The sequence below is a fragment of the Salvelinus sp. IW2-2015 genome, unplaced genomic scaffold (assembly GCF_002910315.2).
Source record: "Salvelinus sp. IW2-2015 unplaced genomic scaffold, ASM291031v2 Un_scaffold1416, whole genome shotgun sequence".
NCBI classification, from domain to species: Eukaryota; Metazoa; Chordata; class Actinopteri; order Salmoniformes; family Salmonidae; genus Salvelinus; species Salvelinus sp. IW2-2015.
The window spans coordinates 27,855-50,562 of record NW_019942893.1 but is presented as its reverse complement, the minus strand read 5'-3'; the positions used below and the strand labels follow the sequence as shown (position 1 = coordinate 50,562).

General features: G+C 43.4%; 1 protein-coding gene across 17 annotated transcripts in view; it reads left to right on the top strand.

Annotated features, from left to right (window-relative positions):
- LOC112070755 (alpha-adducin) overlaps positions 1-8,179 on the top strand; it is a 21,124-nt gene extending 12,945 nt beyond the window's left edge. For 4 of the 17 annotated variants that reach the window (XM_070439103.1, XM_024138203.2, XM_024138204.2 and 1 more), the window contains 5 exons: positions 875-958; positions 1,210-1,366; positions 1,629-2,018; positions 2,928-3,020; positions 5,843-8,179. In XM_070439103.1, coding sequence (XP_070295204.1) covers positions 875-958; positions 1,210-1,366; positions 1,629-2,018; positions 2,928-3,020; positions 5,843-6,174 — 1,056 coding nt within the window. In that variant the 3' untranslated portion in view covers positions 6,175-8,179. Of the gene's footprint in view, positions 1-874; positions 959-1,209; positions 1,367-1,628; positions 2,019-2,213; positions 2,354-2,453; positions 2,566-2,927; positions 3,021-4,073; positions 4,112-4,821; positions 4,838-5,842 lie in introns of those variants that run through there. The other 13 variants (XM_070439105.1, XM_070439102.1, XM_070439109.1 and 10 more) reach the window with 12 other exon arrangements.
- The last annotated feature ends 14,529 nt before the right edge of the window (positions 8,180-22,708 follow it).

The window sequence follows — 22,708 nt, the reverse complement described above, 5'->3', positions numbered from 1 at the left end:
GTATCAGTGTGTCCGTATGGCAGAGGCCACGGCGTATCAGTGTGTCCGTATGGCAGAGGCCACGGCGTATCAGTGTGTCCGTATGGCAGAGGCCAATGATCACGGTGTACTCAGTCTCCCTGAGTTGATGAGGTAAAAATCTGTCATTCTGCCCCTGAACAAGGCAGTTAACCCACTGTTCCCCGGTAGGCCAGGTAAAAATCTGTCATTCTGCCCCTGAACAAGGCAGTTAACCCACTGTTCCCCAGTAGGCCATCATTGTAAATAAGAATTTGTTCTTAACGGACTTGCCTAGTTAAATAAAGGGTAAATMATTWAAAAAATATCKAAATGAAACTGTTCCAYGAAAATGCGCATATGAAAATCATAACTAGCACCCAGATCAGTAGAAATGGAACTCACACGCCGCCTATGAAGTCTTTAACAGAATCGACTCTGGTCGGATTTTCAAACAATGCCTCATAATATGAAGTRAAATATTCAGGTTTCAAACAATTAAGTATGCTTTAAAAATATATACTGCCTTCAGCTCACATTGTAAACTGGTGGGTGACGCGCTGATAGTCTGCCTACCGTTGTTTTTCTCCCGGTCAATTTGGCCGGCAACAATTGTATTTATTGGCTTTATTTTGTATTTATTTTTGCCAAATGCCAGCAATTACCGGCTAACGGAAACCCTGGTGTACGGACGGGTGTGTGTGTGTGTGTACACACCATTTAATGTGTGAGTGTGCGTTTTGACTGTGTGTGAGTACTATGAACGTGTGTGTGTGTGTGTGCATTTTGACTGTGTGTGAGTACTATGAACGTATGTGTGTGTGTGTGTGTGTGCTTGGGCTGGGTTATGCCCCCCTCACTCAGTTTACTATTGCAGGACGCCCCTCTGTCTGACTGTACGGACACTATTGCCGACCTCGACCTGTCAGAGACCAATAGCCCTGCTAAGTCTTTTAGAAAGGTACTTCCTGACCATCCATGACCTCTCACATGACCTCTCACCTCTCTGATGCTACTCTGTGTGATTTCATGAATAGACCCTATTGTCCAGACTCAAACTGCTTTGAAATGCTCCATACTAGTATCAACTTATTTAGAAAATGTCAGTGTTAGCATCGATTTGAAATTGTGACAAGATTTTATTTTGTGACGCACAACAGGCCTGTTTTTAGCAAGAATTTGTCTTGTGTCCCTCCCTGTCTGYACCACTAGGGGGAGCTAGTGACAGCGTCTAAGGCCATCATAGAGAAGGAGTACCAGCCACGTGTCATCATCAACAAGAAAGGCCCTAACCCCTTCAATAAACAGTATGACCAGGAGCTGGAGGATTACCGCAAAGAGGTGGAACTCAAACAGAAAGGACCCGATGGTAAGACCTGCCACCGTTCTGCTCTTAAGGCACGTTTGACCTAGACAGAAAAATAACCAACTGCAGTGTTTTCACCATTTTATACCCTATTTTCTCCATTAATTTGCAGTAGTAGTAGCAGTAGCAAGACAAAACAGCAAAGATACAGAATCACAATAAATCGATGGGGTCTGAGGTAGTTCTCCACAAAGCTCCCAGAGCCCACGACCCGTCACCAAGCAGAGCAACATGGAGAGAAACTGTTGTTGCATCATTCATCCAGTACAGGGTGAAGAGTCCTTCCAGYTCTCTTCAGCTGGGCCTGGACAGGGCCTGTCCCCCTCTACCTCAACACAGAAGCCCCCACTGCCGCCAAAGCCCCTCTGTATCCCAGAGCAGGGAGCTGGAGTTGGACTGGTCATCCCTGGGGTCTCTGAGCCTAMCCCCACAGCCTCCTCCAAGGCTGCCTCTCCCTCCTCCTCTCTCCCCAGCCGAGACATTCTGACTGGGTCGGGGGGCWGTCAGGGGAGCCCAGGGACGTCCACGGGGTCGGGGACTGGGGGCTACGGGGAAGAGTCCCCCTCAGAGTCTCCTCACAAGGAGTTTCACTGTGCCGTGCTGAAGGCTCTCAGCACCACCAACAYAGAGCTGCCTGCCCTCACTGAGGTTCCAGGTACTGACTGACTGCAGACTGACTCTGGCCTGCCCTCCTGCTCTCCGTCCTGCACTCTGACCTTTGACTGGAGTCCCTGTCCCTTCTCTCTCTCTGGGGTTAATCCTGCTCCTGTCCTGCCCACTACTAGGCCCCCAATCCCCAATTCCTCAACACCCGTCTGTCTTCTGACTATGCACCTTCCTCCTGGTTCAGGTTGCAAAAGGTCCAGGTTTTCCAGAAATCCCACCAGTTGGAGTATTCCCGTAATCAAAAGGGAATCAGCGGGGAGGGAATCCTCCAACTGGGAATCATTCAACCAGGATGAMATTTCTGGAAAACCTGGGAATTTTGGGGTAAGTTTCCAGAATTTTGCAACCCTCCCCTACCATCTGATTTGACTGAGCTCTGTTTAACCAATGGAATCCTAATGCTGATTGTGGTTCTCCAAGGAAGCCTTCCCAAATGAACATGAATGACCCCTCTCATCAATCACTCCTGGGAAAGAGACTCTTCCTTCATCATCATCCTCCTCCTCCTCTTAACACGGACCTGTTGTCCTTTTGGGGTTGGTTTGTAAATGTTTACTACTAATCATCTGGTGTCTCCAATGGAAGCGGTTCCTTCTCTGGGGTGAAGGTGGACTTACATGGGTCTTGTTGCCACTGGGAGCTTTGTTACTTCCTCAGTGTGTGACTGTCTATCCTCTAATAATAATCAATACCTGTGTTTTCCTCTGCTGTTTTCTGACTGTGCTATTTTAATTTACTGTATGTGGTGGTTTAAGGGTGATGTGTTTTTTTAAAATGAAATCAGTAATTGGCAATCTTGAAAAATCAATGATTTCATTGCTCTAATCTGACCTGTTGACAAACTATTTCATTTGTGAAATGGACTTTAAATAAGGTTTGATTTAATTTCCTCCCCCAGACTCCTCAGATGCGTTACCAGAGCCTGAGGAAGAGGCAAAGGGTCAAAGTCCGACCCGCACACCACCCAGCACCCCTGTCAAAGCAGAGGAAGGTTAGTTGTGCTAGTCTGCCCGGCAACACAACATTTCAGCATGGCTTCATCTGGGCGACTATTGAGTGACAACATTCAGGGTCAAGGGTCAACAACAAGAAATGCTGGGACTGGGCTTCCTTTCTATGTTTCCCTTTGATGTCTTTAACATTGTAACTGTAGGTGCTGTTGAATGCGATGTTTAATGTGTAATAACAGGCCAAGAGGTTTGAGGCTAATCGAGGTCGATAGGGGTGAATTGGATTATGAAACAAACCAACTGTAAGAGCAGGTAATGTTCAGTGGAATTCAGATGGAGGACATTTTCATTCCAAGGAATATCCTCTTAGATTATGATTCCTCAAGATCAGTAGATTTCTACAAATGGGTACTATGCCAAAGAGCTGTAACTTTTAGACAGCTGGGTGATTTTTCTTTCTTACATGAGATTAAGATTGAAGTGGATTATGATAATTTAAYATTTTTTATTTATTATATTTATCCCTCTTGGTCTTTATTACGGTTGGATTACACCTTTTAACGACGGCAAGAGAATGTCCAATATAGTGACATACTGGTTCTAAAACCATATGGCAGGAGAATGTCTAATATAATGAGACTACTGGTTCTAAAACCATAAAGAACAGTCTTTCTCAGACACTTGCCATGGCTTATACAAGAATGAATGCATCAAGATCTATGGCGCCCTGTGAGGGACATAGTTATCACCTGACATTCACAAGTCAGGCTGTGCTCTCCCAGTATAAACCATGACGAACTGTGTTCTCTTTACTAGGCCATTTACTGGTGTAATCTAATCAAAGATGGTCTTATAAGACTGTAACACATGTTTTACGTTAGTTCCAATCCCTGTTCACTTCTCCATTCTCCATCTTTTGGAGTCCTAAGAATGGCTTGTCGCCATTCTTTTTTWAAATTTAATTTCTCCTGTTTCTCCTATTTTCATTTTGATGTTATAATTTTAACACTGTGGTGGCTGTGATTGACCTGCATCTATAGACGTGTGTTTCTACCTGTGCTTCTTCTTCTTTTTTGTGGCTGCGTTACTATCAGGAGATGGGAATGCTAAAGAGTACCTGTTGCCATAGTAAGTACGTACTGTTCCAGCCACCTCCACCCTCATGGCTTGTGATCAAACCATTAACCCCTCCTCCGTTCCTTGCATGGCTTCACTTTTCCGACTCTTCCTCCTCTCTCTCGTTCTCCTGCTCCGTGGCCCAAACCCATCCACTAGGGTTGAGTATCTATTCCTYCTCACTATGGTCCTTGAYTTCCTGTTCTTTCATTCGTATTTCCTTTTGTTGCCAGGTGCCAATTCAGAGGTCCTCCCTGTCCTAAAAGATTTCACAAATTATGAGATTGATGTACAAAAGACAAAATGGCGGCCTCTGTTCTCAGGCTTGTCTTCATAGTGCAAAATCCCAAAACCATACGTAGAGATCATTGATTTGTCACATAGTTATGATTCATATGGTGACTCATAGGATGGATAGGTTTCTCTCCTGTCTGAACTGAACACCACTCAGAAATGTTGGACACCCATCCTCTATGGCMTTATTCGCATACAGTTTATGGTCCGTGACAGTGGAGAGATCTGAGAGAGACCCAGCAACACATCTCGTTTTAGGTTTCTATTCCTTCCCGGAGTTGACCTATTGTGAACTTTAACCTTTTGAGTATTACATGCAAACAYCTTATAATAAATCTATATTAAATCCCTAAGTTCCTGCATTACGATTCACATGAAATGGGTAATGTATGTAGTTGTTTTTATTTATTGAATGTTATATTTCTTTTCCAGATGAGCCCAATCTCAGGTATACAGCGTTCATGTATTTGGCTGTAGTAGAATAAATGCTTTTGTCGCTTTGCTAAGTGTGAAGCTTGCTGTTGGCTTAGCGGTGAGGTGATAAACAGCTGTTTTTTCTCAGTGCTCTGTGTTATGCTTTATCTTTGACTACATTTTGAGGAGCTTCAACACTTCTGTGGATAATTAGTCTAATGTTGACATCCAATATTTGCAAGTAATACAAGTTGGAAATGGWGCACATTGTCTGGTTTGTTGTGTGCACGGTCAGAAAGGGAGACCAACTGCTGACGCTGTACAATGGTTCTACAGCAGCATGAAGTTGATGCACTGTACCGATGGATATTAGCGAGGAGCACGCTAGTCAACACTACAAGATCCCTCTGCACTGAATATACATGTGTATCTGAATAAATCAATGATTAAATACTTGGAGCACATGAATATGGTCTTCCTGGACCCTTTTCACACTACTGAGCCAAGCTGTACTGTGCCGGCCTGGATACATGTCCACAATAGTTTGCTGGAAAGGACAGATTTTTTTTWATATATATWTTTTGAGCATTAAATCWTTGTTGGGCTTGGCTTTGTGGAATGATCTAGTGTTGTACTTGTCTGAGTCGTCAATGTAAAGCTAGTCGGTGGAGATGGCTAGTGTTGTACTATATATAGGCATGCCTCGGCTGAGGAGCATGCTGTTTGATTGGTGCCTAAAGATTCTGATCTGCAGAAGTACTGTAGCCTGTCAGTTTTCATGGATGATATAGTGATACAGGCCTTTAGTTATGTGTCCTCCACAAGTTGGACTATGGAACAAAGACTAAATGATTGCAGAAGGAAATTGGAGATATCACTCCTCCCAAGTGAGAGTAAAGTGATATGTTAATAGCTAAATCTCTTATTGGCTTTGAAACGGTAGTTTTTTTGTCTGCATTGCAGCCGCTTTGCAGGCCCTGCAGATGAACCATTTCCTTCCCCTCCCCACAGATGAACCATTTCCTCCCCTTCCTCACAGATTCTCAGCTGGAGCACACCTATAAGGATGAGAGTGATCAGGCTACACTGAGACAGACCCTCCCTGACCTGACCCCAGACGATGAACCCTCTGACGCCCCAGTCCCCGCCCTCCCTGCCGAAGATCCTGCCACTCCCGCTGCCACCGAACAGCCCACCGCCGTGGGAGAGGAGCCTGCTGATGCTGCCGGCGACCAAGACTGCGAACAGGACGGCGACGAATCCCCCAGCAAATCGCCTTCCAAGAAGAAGAAGAAGTTCCGCACTCCTTCCTTCCTCAAGAAAAACAAGAAGAAGACTGAAGAAAAGGAAGGAAAAGCAAAGGAACCCTAGACCAGACCTCCCCTCTTACGCTTTGTAACCCTTCGCTTCCCCTTGAGCGAGCCACAACCTTTGACCCTACATGCTTAGTATTATTTGTCTGGCTTTATAACTCTGTGTTCACCTCCTAGTGTGTGCCAATTTTATATATATATTAAAAAAAAAAGGGTCAATCGCTTACGAAGTTTTAAAAACGGTCGCTCTGTGGTGAATGACTGTGTGCAATCGGTCTGGTTCAGTGCAGCTGTGTGGCTTCTTACGCTTGTCTATTTAGGCTTGCTACTTTAAGTGAGCAGTAGATTTTTATTTCCCTTTTTTATTTGTTWAAAAAAAATGTGTTTTACTAAAACCTGATTTAACCACTAGAATGTATTGGGATTGTATCAGTGTCTTTTTAAAAAACTAAACAAGGAAAAGCAAATAAACGCTTGAACTATCACTTAATTAAACTGGTGGAAACTGATTCAAGATTTAAAAACTACCAACTGCACGGTGCTAATTTCTGATGTCTAATATTAGCGTTAAATCTGTTCACTCAAACAGCATTGGGTACAAGAGCGTGTTTTCCTCTCTGCAGTATAACTGGTGGGTGTATATAAAAGGGCCCGATGGCCAAGGTAAAACACTACCATTTATACAGATTCATTGTGTGACTCATCATGTACGTGTGCCCTGCGTCCCGTAAGAACTCAAATCATGTTGAGAATATCAGTCACCACCTCTATCAACCAGTGTTGGTGGTACCTGGTGAGACTGCTGGTATTGCATCGGTCTACACAGGCTGTATGGTCATGTGGCAGGAATGTGTAGAGACTAGGGCAGAAGGTTTTGTTATATAATCCTGTATCCTTGGCTTGCTTTAGCTCTCCCCTCCTTCCTAACCTAATCGCACCAATCACAGGAAAGACAAATGGAACATAAGAGGACAAAATATGGCTACAGTTACAAGAGAATACAGATTTTGTATGGTTAATGATATAGCTATAGTCTTTTGTTATTCTCAACAACAAAAGAAATTGAGTCATTTTCACTTGCTGTGAGAGCCCTGTGAACTGAAACACCTCAATTACAATATAGCACTGCCTGGAACTCACTGTTTTACCATTTGCTTTTAGAGAAAAACGTAGGCTTGCCTGGATCCAAACAGAGGGTGAAASGAAACCATTCCATCTGGATTCAGGCTAATAGTGGGTATATGGAATGTAGGAATACCGTTGCTTTTAAGGCACATCTCACTATTTTAACGCTGCATGCATAACCAGTGACCACACCTCAATGGACTATCCTGTGAAACCCCTCTGAAATGAAAAGACTGTCTCAAGAAACATCTCGCTTTCAAGTTGCACTCAASACCCTATGGAGATATAGTACAGTAATCAATGTAGTTGGTGAGATCTTACAGCCTGGTCCCAGATCTGTTTGTGCTGCCATGCCAAACTGTGACGATAGGAATTGGCAAGACAACACAAACAGATCTGGGACCAGACTAGCGATCTTACACCTTGTCTTTTAAAATGGTTGGCAAGCAGATAGGTATAAATACCGGATAATGTCATTAATTAATTCCACTTGTCTGTGAAGCTTGGTTTAGACCACTATAAAAAAAATCTAGCCTTGTCCCAGATCAGTTTGTGCAGTCTTGAGAATGACCAAAGGAGTTGGCAAGGCTGTAATAACTGCTCTAGGACAAGGCTGTTATAAACCTGCTATATTACATGATGTAAGCTGAGAACATTAGCCTGTTCCCTGAACCTGAAGGACTGCATGGCATGAAACTAAGGCTTTGAGCTTGTATGTCTGTCTCTTTTCATTATGACTGTAACTCACTTTTACTTTGCAATTTGTTGTGCAATTTATTTTATTTTATTTGTGGTCAATTGTTTTAAACTCGCAGCAATGTATTCTTTGAACTATTTCCCATACAAACGTGTCATCATACCATCTATCGCTTCACTACCATTTGTCATGGAACTGTTTGTTTTTTAACCATTAATAAAAATCCTTCCTTCAAAACCAATTTGTTTTTGTTTGATTTCAATTAAATATTAGATGATTGTCTTCAAGATTACATTTGTTTTATACAGTGCTGTAAAGTACTAAAGTTTTATTTTTTGGGTATCTGTACTCTACTATTTATATTTTTTGACTACTTTTACTAAACTACATTCCTTAAGAAAATATTGTACTTTTTACTCCATACATTTTCCTTGACACCCAAAAGTACTCATTACATTTTGAATGCTTAGCAGGACAAGAAAATTGTTCAATTCACACACTTATTATCCAAACCTCCCTGGTCATCCCTACTGCCTCTGATCTGGGGGACTCACTAAAACGACATGCTTTGTTTGTAAATTATGTCAGTGTTGGAGTGTGCCCCTGGCTTTCTGTAAATTATGTCAGTGTTGGAGTGTGCCCCTGGCTTTCTGTAAATTAAAAAAACAAAATGGTGCCATCTGGATTGCTTAATATAAGGAATTTGAAATGATTTTTACTTTTGATAGTTAAGTATATTTTAAACCAAATACTTTGACTTTCTCAAGTAGAATTTTACTGGGTGACTTTAACTTGAGCCATTCTCTATTAAGGCATCTTTACTTTTACTCAAGTATGACGGTTGGCTACTTTTTCCACCACTGGTTTTATATTGTATAAGATACTAGCACAACTAATTATTTATAGCACCAAAGATGCTCTCTTTTTAGTTGGCTATATAAGTGCACTGTTAGGGGTTTACAGAAGGCGATGCTGTATAATATTCCTTGCAGGTCAAATCACGAGGAGTCGCCCTCCTACTACAAACATTGACCCCGTACTTGCTGGATTTCTGTCGTGAAACAAAGCCAAATAATGACATTCTCTAAAATACAGTTGAAGTCGGAAGTTTACATACACCTTGGCCAAATACATTTAAACTCAGTTTTTCACAATTCCTGACATTTAATCATAGTAAAAATTCCCTGTCTTAGGTCAGTTAGGATCACCACTTACATTTTAAGAATGTGAAATGTCAGAATCATAGTGGAGAGAATGATTTATTTCAGATTTGATTTCTTTCATCACATCCCCAGTGGGTCAGAAGTTTACATACACTCAATTAGTATTTGGTAGCATTGCCTTTAAATTGTTTAACTTGGGTCAAACGTTTCGAGTAGCCTTCCACAAGCTTCTACAATAAGTTGGGTGAATTTTGGCCCATTCCTCCTGACAGAGCTGGTGTAACTGGGTCAGGTTTGTAGGCCTCCTTGCTCGCACATGCTTTTTCAGTTCTGCCCACAAATCTTCTATGAGATTGAGGTCAGGACTGTGATAGCCACTCCAATACCTTGACTTTGTTGTCCTTAAGCCATTTTGCCACAACTTTGGAAGTATGCTTGGGGTCATTGTCCACTTGGAAGACCCATTTGCGACCAAGCTTTAACTTCCTGACTGATGTCTTGAGATGTTCCTTAAATATATCCACATMATTTTCCTACCTCATGATGCCATCTATTTTGTGAAGTGCACCAGTCCCTCCTGCAGCAAGCACCCCCACAACATGATGCTGCCACCCCTATGCTTCACGGTTGGGATGGTGTTCGGCTTGCAAGCATCCCCCTTTTTCCTCCAAACATAACGATGGTTATTATGGCCAAACAGTTCTATTTTTGTTTCATCAGACCAGAGGACATTTCTCCAAAAAGTACGATCTTTGTCCCCATGTGCAGTTGCAAGGCTTTTTTATGGCGGTTTTGGAGAAGTGGCTTCTTCCTTGCTGAGCAGCCTTTTAGGTTATGTCGATATAGGACWCGTTTTACTGTGGATATAGATACTTTTGTACCCGTTTCCTCCAGCATCTTCACAAGGTCCTTTGCTGTTGTTCTGGGATTGATTGCACTTTTCGCACCAAAGTACGTTCATCTCTAGGAGACAGAACGCGTCTCCTTCCTGAGCGGTATGACGGCTGCGTGGTCCCATGGTGTTTATACTTGCGTGCTATTGTTTGTACAGATGAACGTGGTACCTTCAGGCATTTGGAAATTGCTCCCAAGGATGAACCAGACTTGTGGAGGTCTAAAAAAAAAAAAAAAAGATCTTGGCTGATTTCTTTTGATTTTCCCATGATGTCAAGCAAAGAGGCACTGAGTTTGAAGGTAGGCCTTGAAATACATCCACAGGTACACCTCCAATTGACTCAAATGATGTCAATTAGCCTATCAGAAGCTTCTAAAGCCATGACATAATTTTCTSGAATTATCCAGGTTGTTTAAAGGCACAGTCAAYTTARTGCATGTTAACTTCTGACCCACTGGAATTGTGATTAAGTGAAATAATCTGTCTGTAAACAATTGTTGGAAAAATKACTTGTGTCATGCACGAAGTAGATGTCCTAAATGACTTGCCAAAACTATAGTTTGTTAACAAGAAATTTGTGAAATGGTTGAAAAACGAGTTTCAATGACTCCAACCTAAGTGTATGTAAACTTCCGACTTCAACTGTACATTCAAGGGGTTTATGTACCCTTTCGATTCAACTAGCCATCAACAAGGTAAAGCGGTAGTAATGAAGACACGGCGTAATGGTTACACTGAGTGTAGTGGGTCATTAAGTGTTACAGATTCTGGCGTGGATGGATCCAGGCTTGTTCTAGATATGTTTATTGTCTTACCTACTCCTATGGTCACTGATTGTCCATAAGAGTTGACAGCACAAACGGATATGGGACCAGGCTAGATGGAGGCTAAATAACATCAAGAGCAGTTTGCAACTAATTTCTTCCCCCAGAGAAAAAAAGAGACACTACTGAATGAATATATGACGAAGGAAAAGGCCAATAAATTCATAGACCGACGCTTTGGGGAATATGACACCAACATGAACCCAGAGGAGATTGGTTTTCAATGGAGAGACATGTAAGATCCGATACAGGGGAACACACGTCTCTGTTCTCTTCTCTGCCCATTTTACATAAATCACAAAACTATCTCCAGCAGAGCTGCACTTTGGCTAGCTGCTTTTAGCAACGAGGATGTATTTAAAACCGCACARTAAGTTGGACATAGAATTTTATTTAACTCTTGGCTTCGCGCTGACTTTTTTTACAACCCAATACAATAGGGAGCAAGGCTAGTGTATGTAAATACAACCGCATTGCTAAAAGCGGCTACACTTTGTCTGACCCTGTGCTCTCAAATATGTGTGTTGTGGGGGAGAAGGACATGTACAACCTGAATGAGRAGGAGTTGACCCACACCGACCAGTCTCTGTCTGAGATGGAGAAGCTCAACGACTTGGTAGACAGTGATGATGAAGCCGATGAGAAAGGAATCCTCTCAGGTGAGATACACAATGACCCTAGACTTCACACAATTGGTGGGGAGCTGTAGACCAGGGTGAGAGAGAGCAAGAAGGGGTGGAGGAGATGTMTTTTTATTTATTTTTTATTTTACTTTAATTTAACCAGGTATGTCAGTTGAGAACAAGTTCTCATTTACAACTGCGACCTGGCCAAATAAAGCAAAGCAGTGTGACAAAAACAACAACACAGAGTTACACATAAACAAACGTACAGTCAATAACACTATAGACAAATCTATGTACAGTGTGTGCAGATGTAGAAGATTAGGGAGGTAAGGCAATCAATAGGCCGTAGAGGCGAACTAATTACAATTTAAGTATTAACACTGGAGTGATAGATGTGCAGATGATGATGTGCAAGTAGAGATACTGGGGTGCAAAAGAGCAAGAGKGTAAGTAATAATATGGGGATGAGGTAGTTGGGTGWGCTATTTACAGATTGGCTGTGTACAGGTACAGTGATYGGTAAGCTGCTCTGACAGCTGATGCTTAAAGTTAGAGAGGGAGATATAAGACACCAGCTTCAGTGATTTTTGCAATTCGTTCCAGTCATTGGCAGCAGAGAACTGGAAGGAAAGGCGCCAAAGGAAGTGTTGGCTTTGGGGATGACCAGTGAAATATACCTGCTGGAGCGTGTGCTATGGGTGAGTGTTGCTATGGTGACCAGTGAGCTGGGATAAGGCGGGGCTTCACCTAGCAAAGACTTATAGATGACCTGGAGACACTGGGTTTGGTGACGAATATGTAGTGAGGGCCAGCCAACGAGAGCATACAGGTCGCAGTGGTGGGTAGTATATGGGGCTTTGGTGACAAAACGGACRGCACTGTGATAGACTACATCCAGTTTGCTGAGTAGAGTGTTGGAGGCTATTTTGTAAATGACATCGCCGAAGTCGAGGATCGGAAGGATAGTAAGTTTTACGAGGGTATGTTTGGCAGCATGAGTGAAGGAGGCTTTGTTGCGAAATAGGAAGCCGATTCTAGATTTAAYTTTGGATTGGAGATGCTTAAGTCTGGAAGGAGACCCTAAGTCTGGAAGGAGAGTTTACAGTCTAACCAGACACCTAGATATACTGTGAATTTTTCAGTACATATGTGGCAATTATTTATTTCAGAAGGAGCCAGTAAAACTAGTGTACGTGTATGTGCTCTAGGTCATTTGACACCATTAGACATGCACGTGGTTATTCTTGTAACTGTTATGGCCAACTATGGTTACACCTCTTGGTTTTTTTCCAGAACAGGGGTGTTCCCTTCAGAGGAGTAAGCAGGATAACATGTATTATTAACATCTACAGGTTATTCCTGTAGAGTGCCAAGGTCTGTTGCTATGGTCCTACGTGACTCTACAGGTTGCATGTCCTAATATGAAGGCAATATGATAACGGTGGCTAAATGCCAGAGGTGATGAGCCATTAAGAGGAGTTACTATGAGTATGACGTAAGAAGGACAAATGTATCAGTATTCTGTGCCAAGAACGGAAGGCAGTTGTTTTCATGATCCAGCTCGGCTTTTATTATGAAGTAATAAAACGTCTATTTGAACTCACATGCTCTGGTATATATGAAATATGATTGACCAAATATTTCCACGACAGTATTTGTAGTTGTCCACATTTTCTAGGTCAGAACCGTCCAGAGTAGTGATGCTATTCGGGCAGGAGGGTGCGGGAAGCAATCGGTTGAAGAGCAAGCACTTAGAGGAGAGTTGTATGGTGTTGATGCTCATTTGGAGGTTTGTTAGCACAGTGTCCAAAGAAGGGCCAGATGTATACAGAATGGTGTCGTCTACGTAGAGGTGGATCAGAGAATCACCAGCAGCAAGAGTGACATCATTGATATATACAGAGAAAAGAGTCGGCCCGAGAATTTAACCCTGTGGCACCCACATAGAGACTGCCAGAGGTCCGGACAACAGGCCCTCCGATTTGACACACTGAACTCTATCTGAGAAGTAGTTGGTGAACCAGGCGAGGCGGTCATTTGAGAAGCCAAGGCTATTGAGTCTGCGGATAAGAATGTGGTGATTGACAGAGTCGAAAGCCTTGGCCAGGTCGATGTTGACAGCTGCACAGTACTGTCTTTTATCGATGGCGGTTATAATATCATTTAGGACCTTGAGCGTGGCTGAGGTGCACCCATGACCAGCTCGGAAACCAGATTGCATAGTGAAGAAGGTACGGTGGGGTTCGAAATGGTCGGTGATCTGTTAACTTGGCTTTCGAAGATTTTAGAAAGGCAGGGCAGGATGGATATAGGTCTATAACAGTTTGGGTCTAAACTGTCTCCCCCGATACGAAAGAGAGGTTGAATAGGCTAGTAATAGGTGTTGCAACAATTTGYCTATCCCAGCTGATTTGTAGGGATCCAGATTTTGCAGCTCTTTCAGTAGAAAAATGCTTATTGAAATTATCGATTATCGTAGATTTATCGTGTTTCCTATCCTCAGTGCAGTGGGCAGCTGGGAGGAGGTGCTCTTACTCTCCATGTACTTTACAGTGTCCCAAAACTTTTTGGAATTAGTGCTACAGGAAGCACATTTCTGTTTGAAAAAGCTAGCCTTAGCTTTCCTAACTGACTGAGTATATTGGTTCCTGACTTCCCTGAAAAGTTGCATATCGCGGGGGCTATTCGATGCTAATGCAGAACGCCACAGGATGTTTTTGTGCTGGTCAAGGGCATTCAGGTCTGGGGTGAACCAAGGGCTATATCTGTTCTTAGTTCTACATTTTTTTGAATGGGGCATACTTATTTAAGATAGTGGGGAAAACACTTTTGAATAGCAACCAGGCATCCTCTACTGACGGGATGAGGTCCTTCCAGGATACCCGGGCCAGGTCGATTAGAAAGTGTTTTAGGGAGCATTTGACAGTGATGAGGGGGGGTCGTTTGACCGCGGACCCATTACGGATGCAGGCAATGAGGCAGTGATCGCTGAGATCCTGGTTGAAGACAGCAGAGGTGTATTTAGAGGGCAAGTTGGTCAGGATGATATCTAAGAGGGTGCCCATGGTTCCGGATTTAGGGTTGTACCTGGTAGGTTCCTTGATAATTTGTGTGAGATTGAGGGCATCTAGCTTAGATTGTAGGACGGCCGGGGTGTTAAGCATGTCCCAGTTTAGGTCACCTAACAGTACAAACTCTGAAGATAGATGTGGGGCGATCAATTCACATATGGTGTCCAGGGCACAGCTGGGGGCTGTGCCCAGTTGTGGCGAGAGAGAGAAGGGGGTAGAGGAGAGAAAGAGAAAGAAATAGGAAGTAATCTATGAGTAAGTAAAGATGTACGTAGTGCTGCCTCTTATTTTTAAAGACAAAAATACTATCTGTTGAAGTAGGGACCATAACGATGACATTTTCTCATCCATCTGTCCTCCAGCCAAGCTGACTGTGTCCCACTTCAGAGGAGGTCTACTGAGAAGGAAGACCCCAGGAGAGAAGGACAATAAGGGGAACCACAAAGCCAAGTCCAGACAGCAACTCCTCGAGGAGCTCATCCTCAAGTCCAAACAGGAAAAGGTGAGCTTCCCTCACCTATTAGAGGATATGTCGTCATAGCCCCACAGTGGAGGTAATGTCATAATACCCATAAAACCTAGCCATCAAACAGGGAAATGGTTTTTCCATCATGCATTTTTMCCATATGTGATTTTAGAAACACTTAAGGGCTGTGTTTCATGTTGACTTACCCTGGCGGGACATTTTGATAACCATTTAAATCTCTCTGACAAGGTAACTTTTTGTCTGATAGAGAGGCATCKTTAGGCAAATCATGGCTGGGTCTTCCTTTATTAATCAATAATGGACTGTAGCCCCTGCCACATGCGGAGGGTGTCAGAGCCTGTGTAGTATGATTCCACCTTATTCCTATATTGTCCTTTTGATGACTCTTTGGAGGTCGTAGCTGGACTTCTTGTACTTGTTTCTGTCCTCGCCATAGCATTAGGGTTGTCTGCGATAGCCCTGTGTGCGGTCGTCCTTTAGTTTAGCGCCAACCTCTATGTTAATCCAGGGATTTTGATTGGAGGAGCAGCGATCCTTAGGGGACAACGTCTGCTGACGCATTTCCTAAAGAAGCCAATGATGGTGATTATCTTAACCTTATTGTATGTCTGTGGGTAATTTAAGCAATAAGACCAGAGGGGGTGTGGTATATGGCTAGTATACCACGGCTAAGGGCTGTTCTTAAGCACGATGCAATGTGGAGTGCCTGGACACAACCCTTAGCCGTGGTACATTGGCCATATCTCATAAACCCCCTAGGTGCCTTACTGCTATTATAAACTGTTTACCAACGTAATTAAAGCAGTAAAAATTATTGTTTTGTCATAGCCGTGGTATACGGTCTGATATATCACGGCTGTCAGCCAATTAGCAATCAGAGCTCGAACCACCCAGTTTCTAATATGAGTTGACCATCATGTTTATGGGTTTTGATGTCATCATCCCTATCCCAATATGAGTAACCATGCCTTCTGTTTCTCTTTATAGGATGGGAAGTGGAACATCAAGAAGGAGGAGGAAGCAATGGAGGGGGGTGACGATGAAGAGGGAGGTGAAGAGGAGGAATCTGAGGAGGATAGCCACTCAGACCTATATTCTGATCAGGAAAGCGAGGGAGGAGAGCATGAGGAATAAGAGAAGGATGAAGAGCCTGCAACTAAAACTCAGCTGAGCAAGGAGGAGAGGAAAGCCCAGACAGAGGCAGGTAAAGCAGAGCTCCCATACACTTTGAGGTAAGACCCTGTGTTATATGATCCATTTTGTATAGGTAAAGGACTAATTCCTTACTACATCTACACCTCAAATGATTTTCTGGTTCCAAATTGAAAGCTAATATTGATTTATATAAATTGATTTAAAAAAATGTTTATTGAATTTTAACATCCTTTTTCTCTTGAGTTCTCTAACAAAACAATATACAAAACATTAAGAACACCTGCTCTTTCCATGACATAGCTTTCACCTGGTCAGTCTATGATCCCTTATTGATGTCACTTGTTAAATCCACGTCAATCAGTGTAGATGAAGGCGTGGAGACAGTTTAGAGAAGGATTTTTAAGCCTTGAGACGATTGAGACATATATGTGCCATCACAGGGTGAAGGGCAAGACAACTGATTTAAGTGCCTTTGAACGGGGTATGGTAATAGGTGCCAGTCGCACCAGTTTGAATGTGTCAAGAACTGCAACGCTGCTGGGTTTTTCACACTCCACAGTTTCCTGTGTGTATCAAAAATGGTCCACCACCCAAATGATATCCAGCCAACTTGACACAACTTTGGGAAGTATCRGGGTCAACATGGGCCAGCATCCCTGTGGAAAGATTTTGACACCCAACTCAATATTAGGAAGRTGTTCTTAATGTTTTGTACACTCAGTGTACATTTCCCCTTAGTGGTTATTTCAGAATGTCTCCACCCATGTTCACTGTAAACCTGTCCTCTACTCCTCCCAGCTCCAGAGAGCTACAGTGAWCTGAAGGGCCTGCTCCAGGGCCATCCTGCTGACCACCAGTGTATCATCCTGGCCAGGACGCAGAAGTCTAACCACTCCAGTCTGACTGTGGGCAACAAACTCCAACCACAGGTTAGTGGAGTTTACCTCAGCCATTTCAACATGGWATTCATGCTGATATTTGTATATACACAAATATAAATAGCTCTGAAAACAAATATATTGCTATATCTACCTGTAAATGGATAGCCTATTTCAGTTAACTACTGTGCCTTTCTCTGGCCCTCAGAAATGATTTGGCTTTCTGGAGGCGTATGCGGATAAGTTGACCACCAGGAGTCCACCAGACTGCACTACAGGTTTATGTACTATAGATGTTGCTGTCCTAAGCCAGTAATGGTCCTGGTTTGGGCTTTTTTTTATGTAACTTGTGATCATAATGTCCTGTCTCTCCCTGCAGCCTTCCAGGCAGATGTATGGTCTATATCAGCTGTTTCCTGAAGCTGCCTCCAAGGCGACGCAGACGGCCCTGGGAGAGAACGCTCACAGCTTGGAGGAGGTACTAGAGGTCAAGGGTCGGGCCGTCTTTCCTCGCCTCGATATGGTACTTATATGGTTCTGGTTCCTACCTCTTGTTGTCACTGAACTATTATATTTTTCTGCGTGAAACACTGTACAACATGTCAGGTCAGGAAAAAAGACTGGGAAATAGCCGTCTGACAAATGTGGATTCTGTTCCATTCGTTTTCTGACAGTGAGCTCCCGACTTCTGTGGAAATTGTTTTGTTCTGTTTGACAGTGTTCTGTCAAGTTGACGTGTTGGTGACGTCTCTCTCACTCTCTATTTCTCTGTTGTGCTCTCTCTCTCTCTCTCTCTCTCTCTCTCTCTCTCTGTTTTCAGATAATTTACCTGAAGATAACAGTGCTGCTGTTCTCCACCTCAGACTTCCGCCACCCCGTCACCAGCCCAGCCCTACTGTACATCAGCCAGGCCCTCACCAAGGTTATTATCCCAGCGTGTGTATGCCTGTGTGAAGTTGTCTGGAATGGAAAAGTTCTTCCTTCACAACCATAGAAACACAAACAAGCATGTTTCTCAGCTATTTTAGACTTCTCATTCACCCTCTCCTCTTCTTCTCTGTTCTCAACTAATCCATCCTGTCTTATCTTTCATAGGATTTCATCATCTCCATCTCCTATCCCCTTCGAATCAACCATTTTCCCACCCCTCAGTAGAAGTCTCTCTTGGCCTCCAGTCTCCCTTTTGAAGGGAGTTGGAGATCCAGACCTGGATTCAAATACTATTTGAAATCTTTCAAATACTTTCAGCGTTTGCTCTAGCCTGGTCGGAGTGCCAGATGGGCGGGGTTTGCGACTATTCAAGTGGATCCATTGTGCCAGGCAAGCTCAATCAAGCACAGCTAAAGTATTTGAAATTAATTTCAAATAGTATTAGATTCCAGGTCTGCTTTGAACCGTTTGAGAGGAGAAGAGCGCCGTGTTCTCGCTTTGATCATGATGTTTATGTAGAGGGCTCAGCTCCAGATGTTGCTCAATTGTTTCTGTTGCCACATGCCTGCACTTTCATTAAGACTCAGACTTTCCTTTTGACCCAAGGAGTCATGTTGTTTTTCTGTGTTGAATATGGGGGTGTGGTCAAAGCAAACCTAGCCAGGGGAAAAGATGATGAAATTAAGTTGTGTTATTATGTAACATCCACACTCCAACAGCTTAATGAGTTTGTGGTTATGTGAACAGGTTGGAAAACATCAGAGCCCTCCCCAACACAGAWAATTGCTGGTATCACTTCCCTGGCTAGCAAGATGAAGCTAACGATGGCAGTTAGAGAAAAGACCAGAAGTGTCAAAGGTCATCGAGTAGTAGGAGATAGACATTGTTTTTCATATTTATGTTTGTATTATGGTTGATCTGCATATGTGTATGTTTGCCTCTTTTTAGTAAGTTAGCAAAGTTGTGATTTTTGACTAGTCATTTCACTAGTGTGTGTGTGTGCTAGGGTTTTTCTACAGTTTCTGTACCATAATGGGGTATTCGGTATTAACTGAAGTGCACACAAGGGATGCACAAAACAAAACAATTTAAACAACATGGATCTTGATCCAGGAGGGGATTGATTGTCTCTGCTGTAACCAAGAAGCCTGATCTTGACATCTAGCCACTTAGCTAGCAAGTTAGCAAACCAAATCATAGCTGGGCTGCATATAATTTATTTGGCACATTTTAGATAGTTATATATATTTTTTAAGGTATTGAAAATCATWCAGTTAGTCGGAATATGTCTAAATCCCCCATTATGAGTGTCAAAACGAACACTTTGCGCGTTCACCAGTCAACCTCAAACGCTAGTTGGTGATTCCTCTAGGGCTCCACTGAGCCTGGAGGAAGCCTCTTATCGACTCCGCGCTCTTGGCAGCAACTTCTTCCCATTCGTTTTACCATGTTACCTAGCAACAACAGTCACTACAACGACGCCTTCAAAAATAGTCCGAATAAATTAAGATATCTGCAAATAATTTGAAGTTTAATTTCGAATTTGTCTTTGTTACATATAGGTAAGGAGTTTCATGTTTTTTTTGTTAAGTTTGATCATGTAAGTTACACGAAAACTGTCCATTATTAACTAGCTATGCTTTAGCTCTAAGCCTGAGCCTGTGACTTCATATGAAACCAAAGAGAAGATAACCAACCAGCTAACGCAACACTAAATGCAATGCTCCTTCCCTTAAGCTAGCTAGCTCCTGTATGTAGTAACATTATTTCATCACAATGAGCGAGTTTTAATAAATAGCCTGCTCTGCCCCGAGTCAGTACAGTAGSGAGTCTGTTGCTGTGTGTTTAGCTGACCCAATGTTACAACGTAGTGATTGGTGCTTTGGTACGGACTGACTGCTGGGAACATGTCTACAACATCAGCAAGCTGTCAAACTATCGTAAATAAGTGACAAGCTACATGCTGTKTATCAGTTCAGTGCCTAACATCCGACCTTAGCTAACTATCTAAAATTCCATCCCAGTGTTTGTCAGTGAAGCTAACTATCAGCAAGCAGGCTACAACAGGCTAAAACCAGCTGATGAAATCACTGGCGACTGATATACTATCACATATTTTGTAGAGAAATTTATTTGTATTTTTTTACAACGTTCTCACTGTCTATCGGAGTAACGTCTGTGGCTGCCCCAGGTCCCCTGTACCCATGTTTCGTAGCAAGTGAGTCATGCTATTTTGTTATATTTATAAGTGACGGTTGGGACGTCGACTGCGCAACGTCTCAATGCTAATTTTGTCAAACACTTGCAGACTCGAGTGATCACCATCGAACACAACAGCAAGTAGCCCTTTATCAAGGGGCCAATTTTCGGTTTTAGATTCAGCCGGTACATACGGTATATCGTCCAAGCCTAGTGTGTTGTGTCTGTGAATGTTGGTCGTCATTTCTGCCTAGAGGATGTGACATCAAGCCTGGGGTGCTGTGCTGCCTGACTGTAGAGTACCTCCTTCTCCAAGATGAGCTCAGGAACAGAACGCTCACTTCCTGCTTGGGTGTACTACAGCTGGCGTGCAGACAAGACCTCTCACAGGTAGCGGGTGTCCGTCTCTCTATCATTCATGAGTGATTGCCCCATCTTCTCCTCAGCAACTCAACTCTGTCTATTTCAAGCTTTCTTATTGACAAATTTCACTTAGGTCCTCTCTCGTTTCAGCCTCTTTGCTCTTTTGTCCCTGTACCACCATACCATGAATTAATGGCAAGCATAGGACTGTTAGTCGCTTTGAAAAAAGTGTCTGCTTAATAATGGCATGTATTATATTATTAGAACATCGCTACAAACTGAAGTCCACTAAGTTTATCAACATGAACCGGCGTTGAGATCTTCACATCTAGCATAGCTTAAATTCTKCCGATGACGGCTTGGCATAGCTGTGAAACTATTTCACCGGGCACTGCTAGTGCCATGGTGTCCTGACTGCACTCTGCAGTATTAGACTGTGGCTGGCAGACACAGCGAGGCAATCGCAATAGAGACAGGCAGGCAGTCATAGGTTGTTGGTTATTTATGTGTTCATTAGGACCACAGTGGACGAGCAGCGTTCTACTGCTCTGATGTCACAGATGTGATGATAGCAGCACATATTATGCAGACTACACACAGCAGTGTGGATTGGCATGTAAACTGACATCACAGCGGGTGTGGCTGATTATGCTACTACGGTACTGAAGGCCCAGTGGCTGGGTAGACTGCAGGGTTGGGGTCAATTTCATTTCAWATCATTCAATTCAGGAAGTAAAATCAAATGTTAATCATGAGGAGTCCTTTGTCTCATCAAAGCCCTGTCTGTTTTAATTTTTAAATGCTCAGGCCGATCCCCTCCGTCTGAGCCCCAGGCCCCTGGCATGACAGGCTGCTGTGTCGTCTTCCTTCCCTCCAGGTGCCGCCCTTCAGGCAGAGCTGGAAGGGCAGTGACCCGCTGGTGCTGTCAGACCCAGAGCCTGCCTCTGTCTGCCACGCTGCAGCTCACCCTCACCACTGATCTGGGCACAGACCACTGCAGGTGAGACTGAGAGAGCAGATCTGTAAGGTGGAAGTGATCTGGTGGAAGCACCACCACAACACTGATTCTACCTATCCAGACCGTTCAGATACACAGCCCTAACCATTCAACATAGAGATCTAAAAGGTCTGGATAGGTAGAATCAGTGTAGAGGTGGAGCTGTGTATCTGAACGGTCTGGATAGGTAGAATCAGTGTAGAGGTGGAGCTGTGTTCTGAACGTCTGGATAGGTAGATCAGTGTAGAGGTGGATGTGTATCTGAACGGTCTGGATAGGTAGAATCAGTGTAGAGGTGGAGCTGTGTATCTGAACGGTCTGGATAGGTAGGAATCAGTGTAGAGGTGGAGCTTGTGTATCTGAACAGTCTGGATAGGTAGAATCAGTGTAGAGGGTGAGCTGTTTATCTGAACGGTCTGGATAGGTAGAATCAGTGTGAGCTGTGTATCTGAACGGTCTGGATAGGTAGAATCAGTGTAGCTTGTGTCTTGAACGGTCTGGAGTAGGTAGAATCAGTGTAGCTGTGTATCTGAACAGTCTGGATAGGTAGAATCAGTGTAGAGGTGGAGCTGTGTATCTGAACGGTCTGGATAGGTAGAATCAGTGTTGTGGAGCTGTGTATCTGAACGTCTGGATAGGTAGAATCAGTGTAGAGGTGGAGCTGTGTATCTGAACGTCTGGATAGGTAGAATCAGTGTAGAGGTGGAGCTTGTGTATCTGAACGGTCTGGATAGGTAGAATCAGTGTAGAGGTGGAGCTGTGTATCTGAACGTCTGGATAGGTAGAATCAGTGTAGAGGTGGAGCTGTGTATCTGAACGGTCTGGATAGGTAGAATCAGTGTAGTGTGGCTGTGTATCTGAACGGTCTGGATAGGTAGAATCAGTGTAGAGGTGGAGCTGTGTATCTGAACGGTCTGGATAGGTAGAATCAGTGTAGAGGTGGAGCTGTGTATCTGAACGGTCTGGATAGGTAGAATCGTGTAGAGGTGGAGCTGTGTATCTGAACAGTCTGGATAGGTAGAATCAGTGTAGAGGTGGGCTGTGTATCTGAACGGTCTGGTGTAGAATCAGTGTAGAGGTGGAGTGTGTATCTGAACGTCTGGATAGGTAGAATCAGTGTAAGCTGTGTATCTGAACGGTCTGGTAGGTAGCAATAGTGGTGCTGTGTATCTGGTGGAGGTG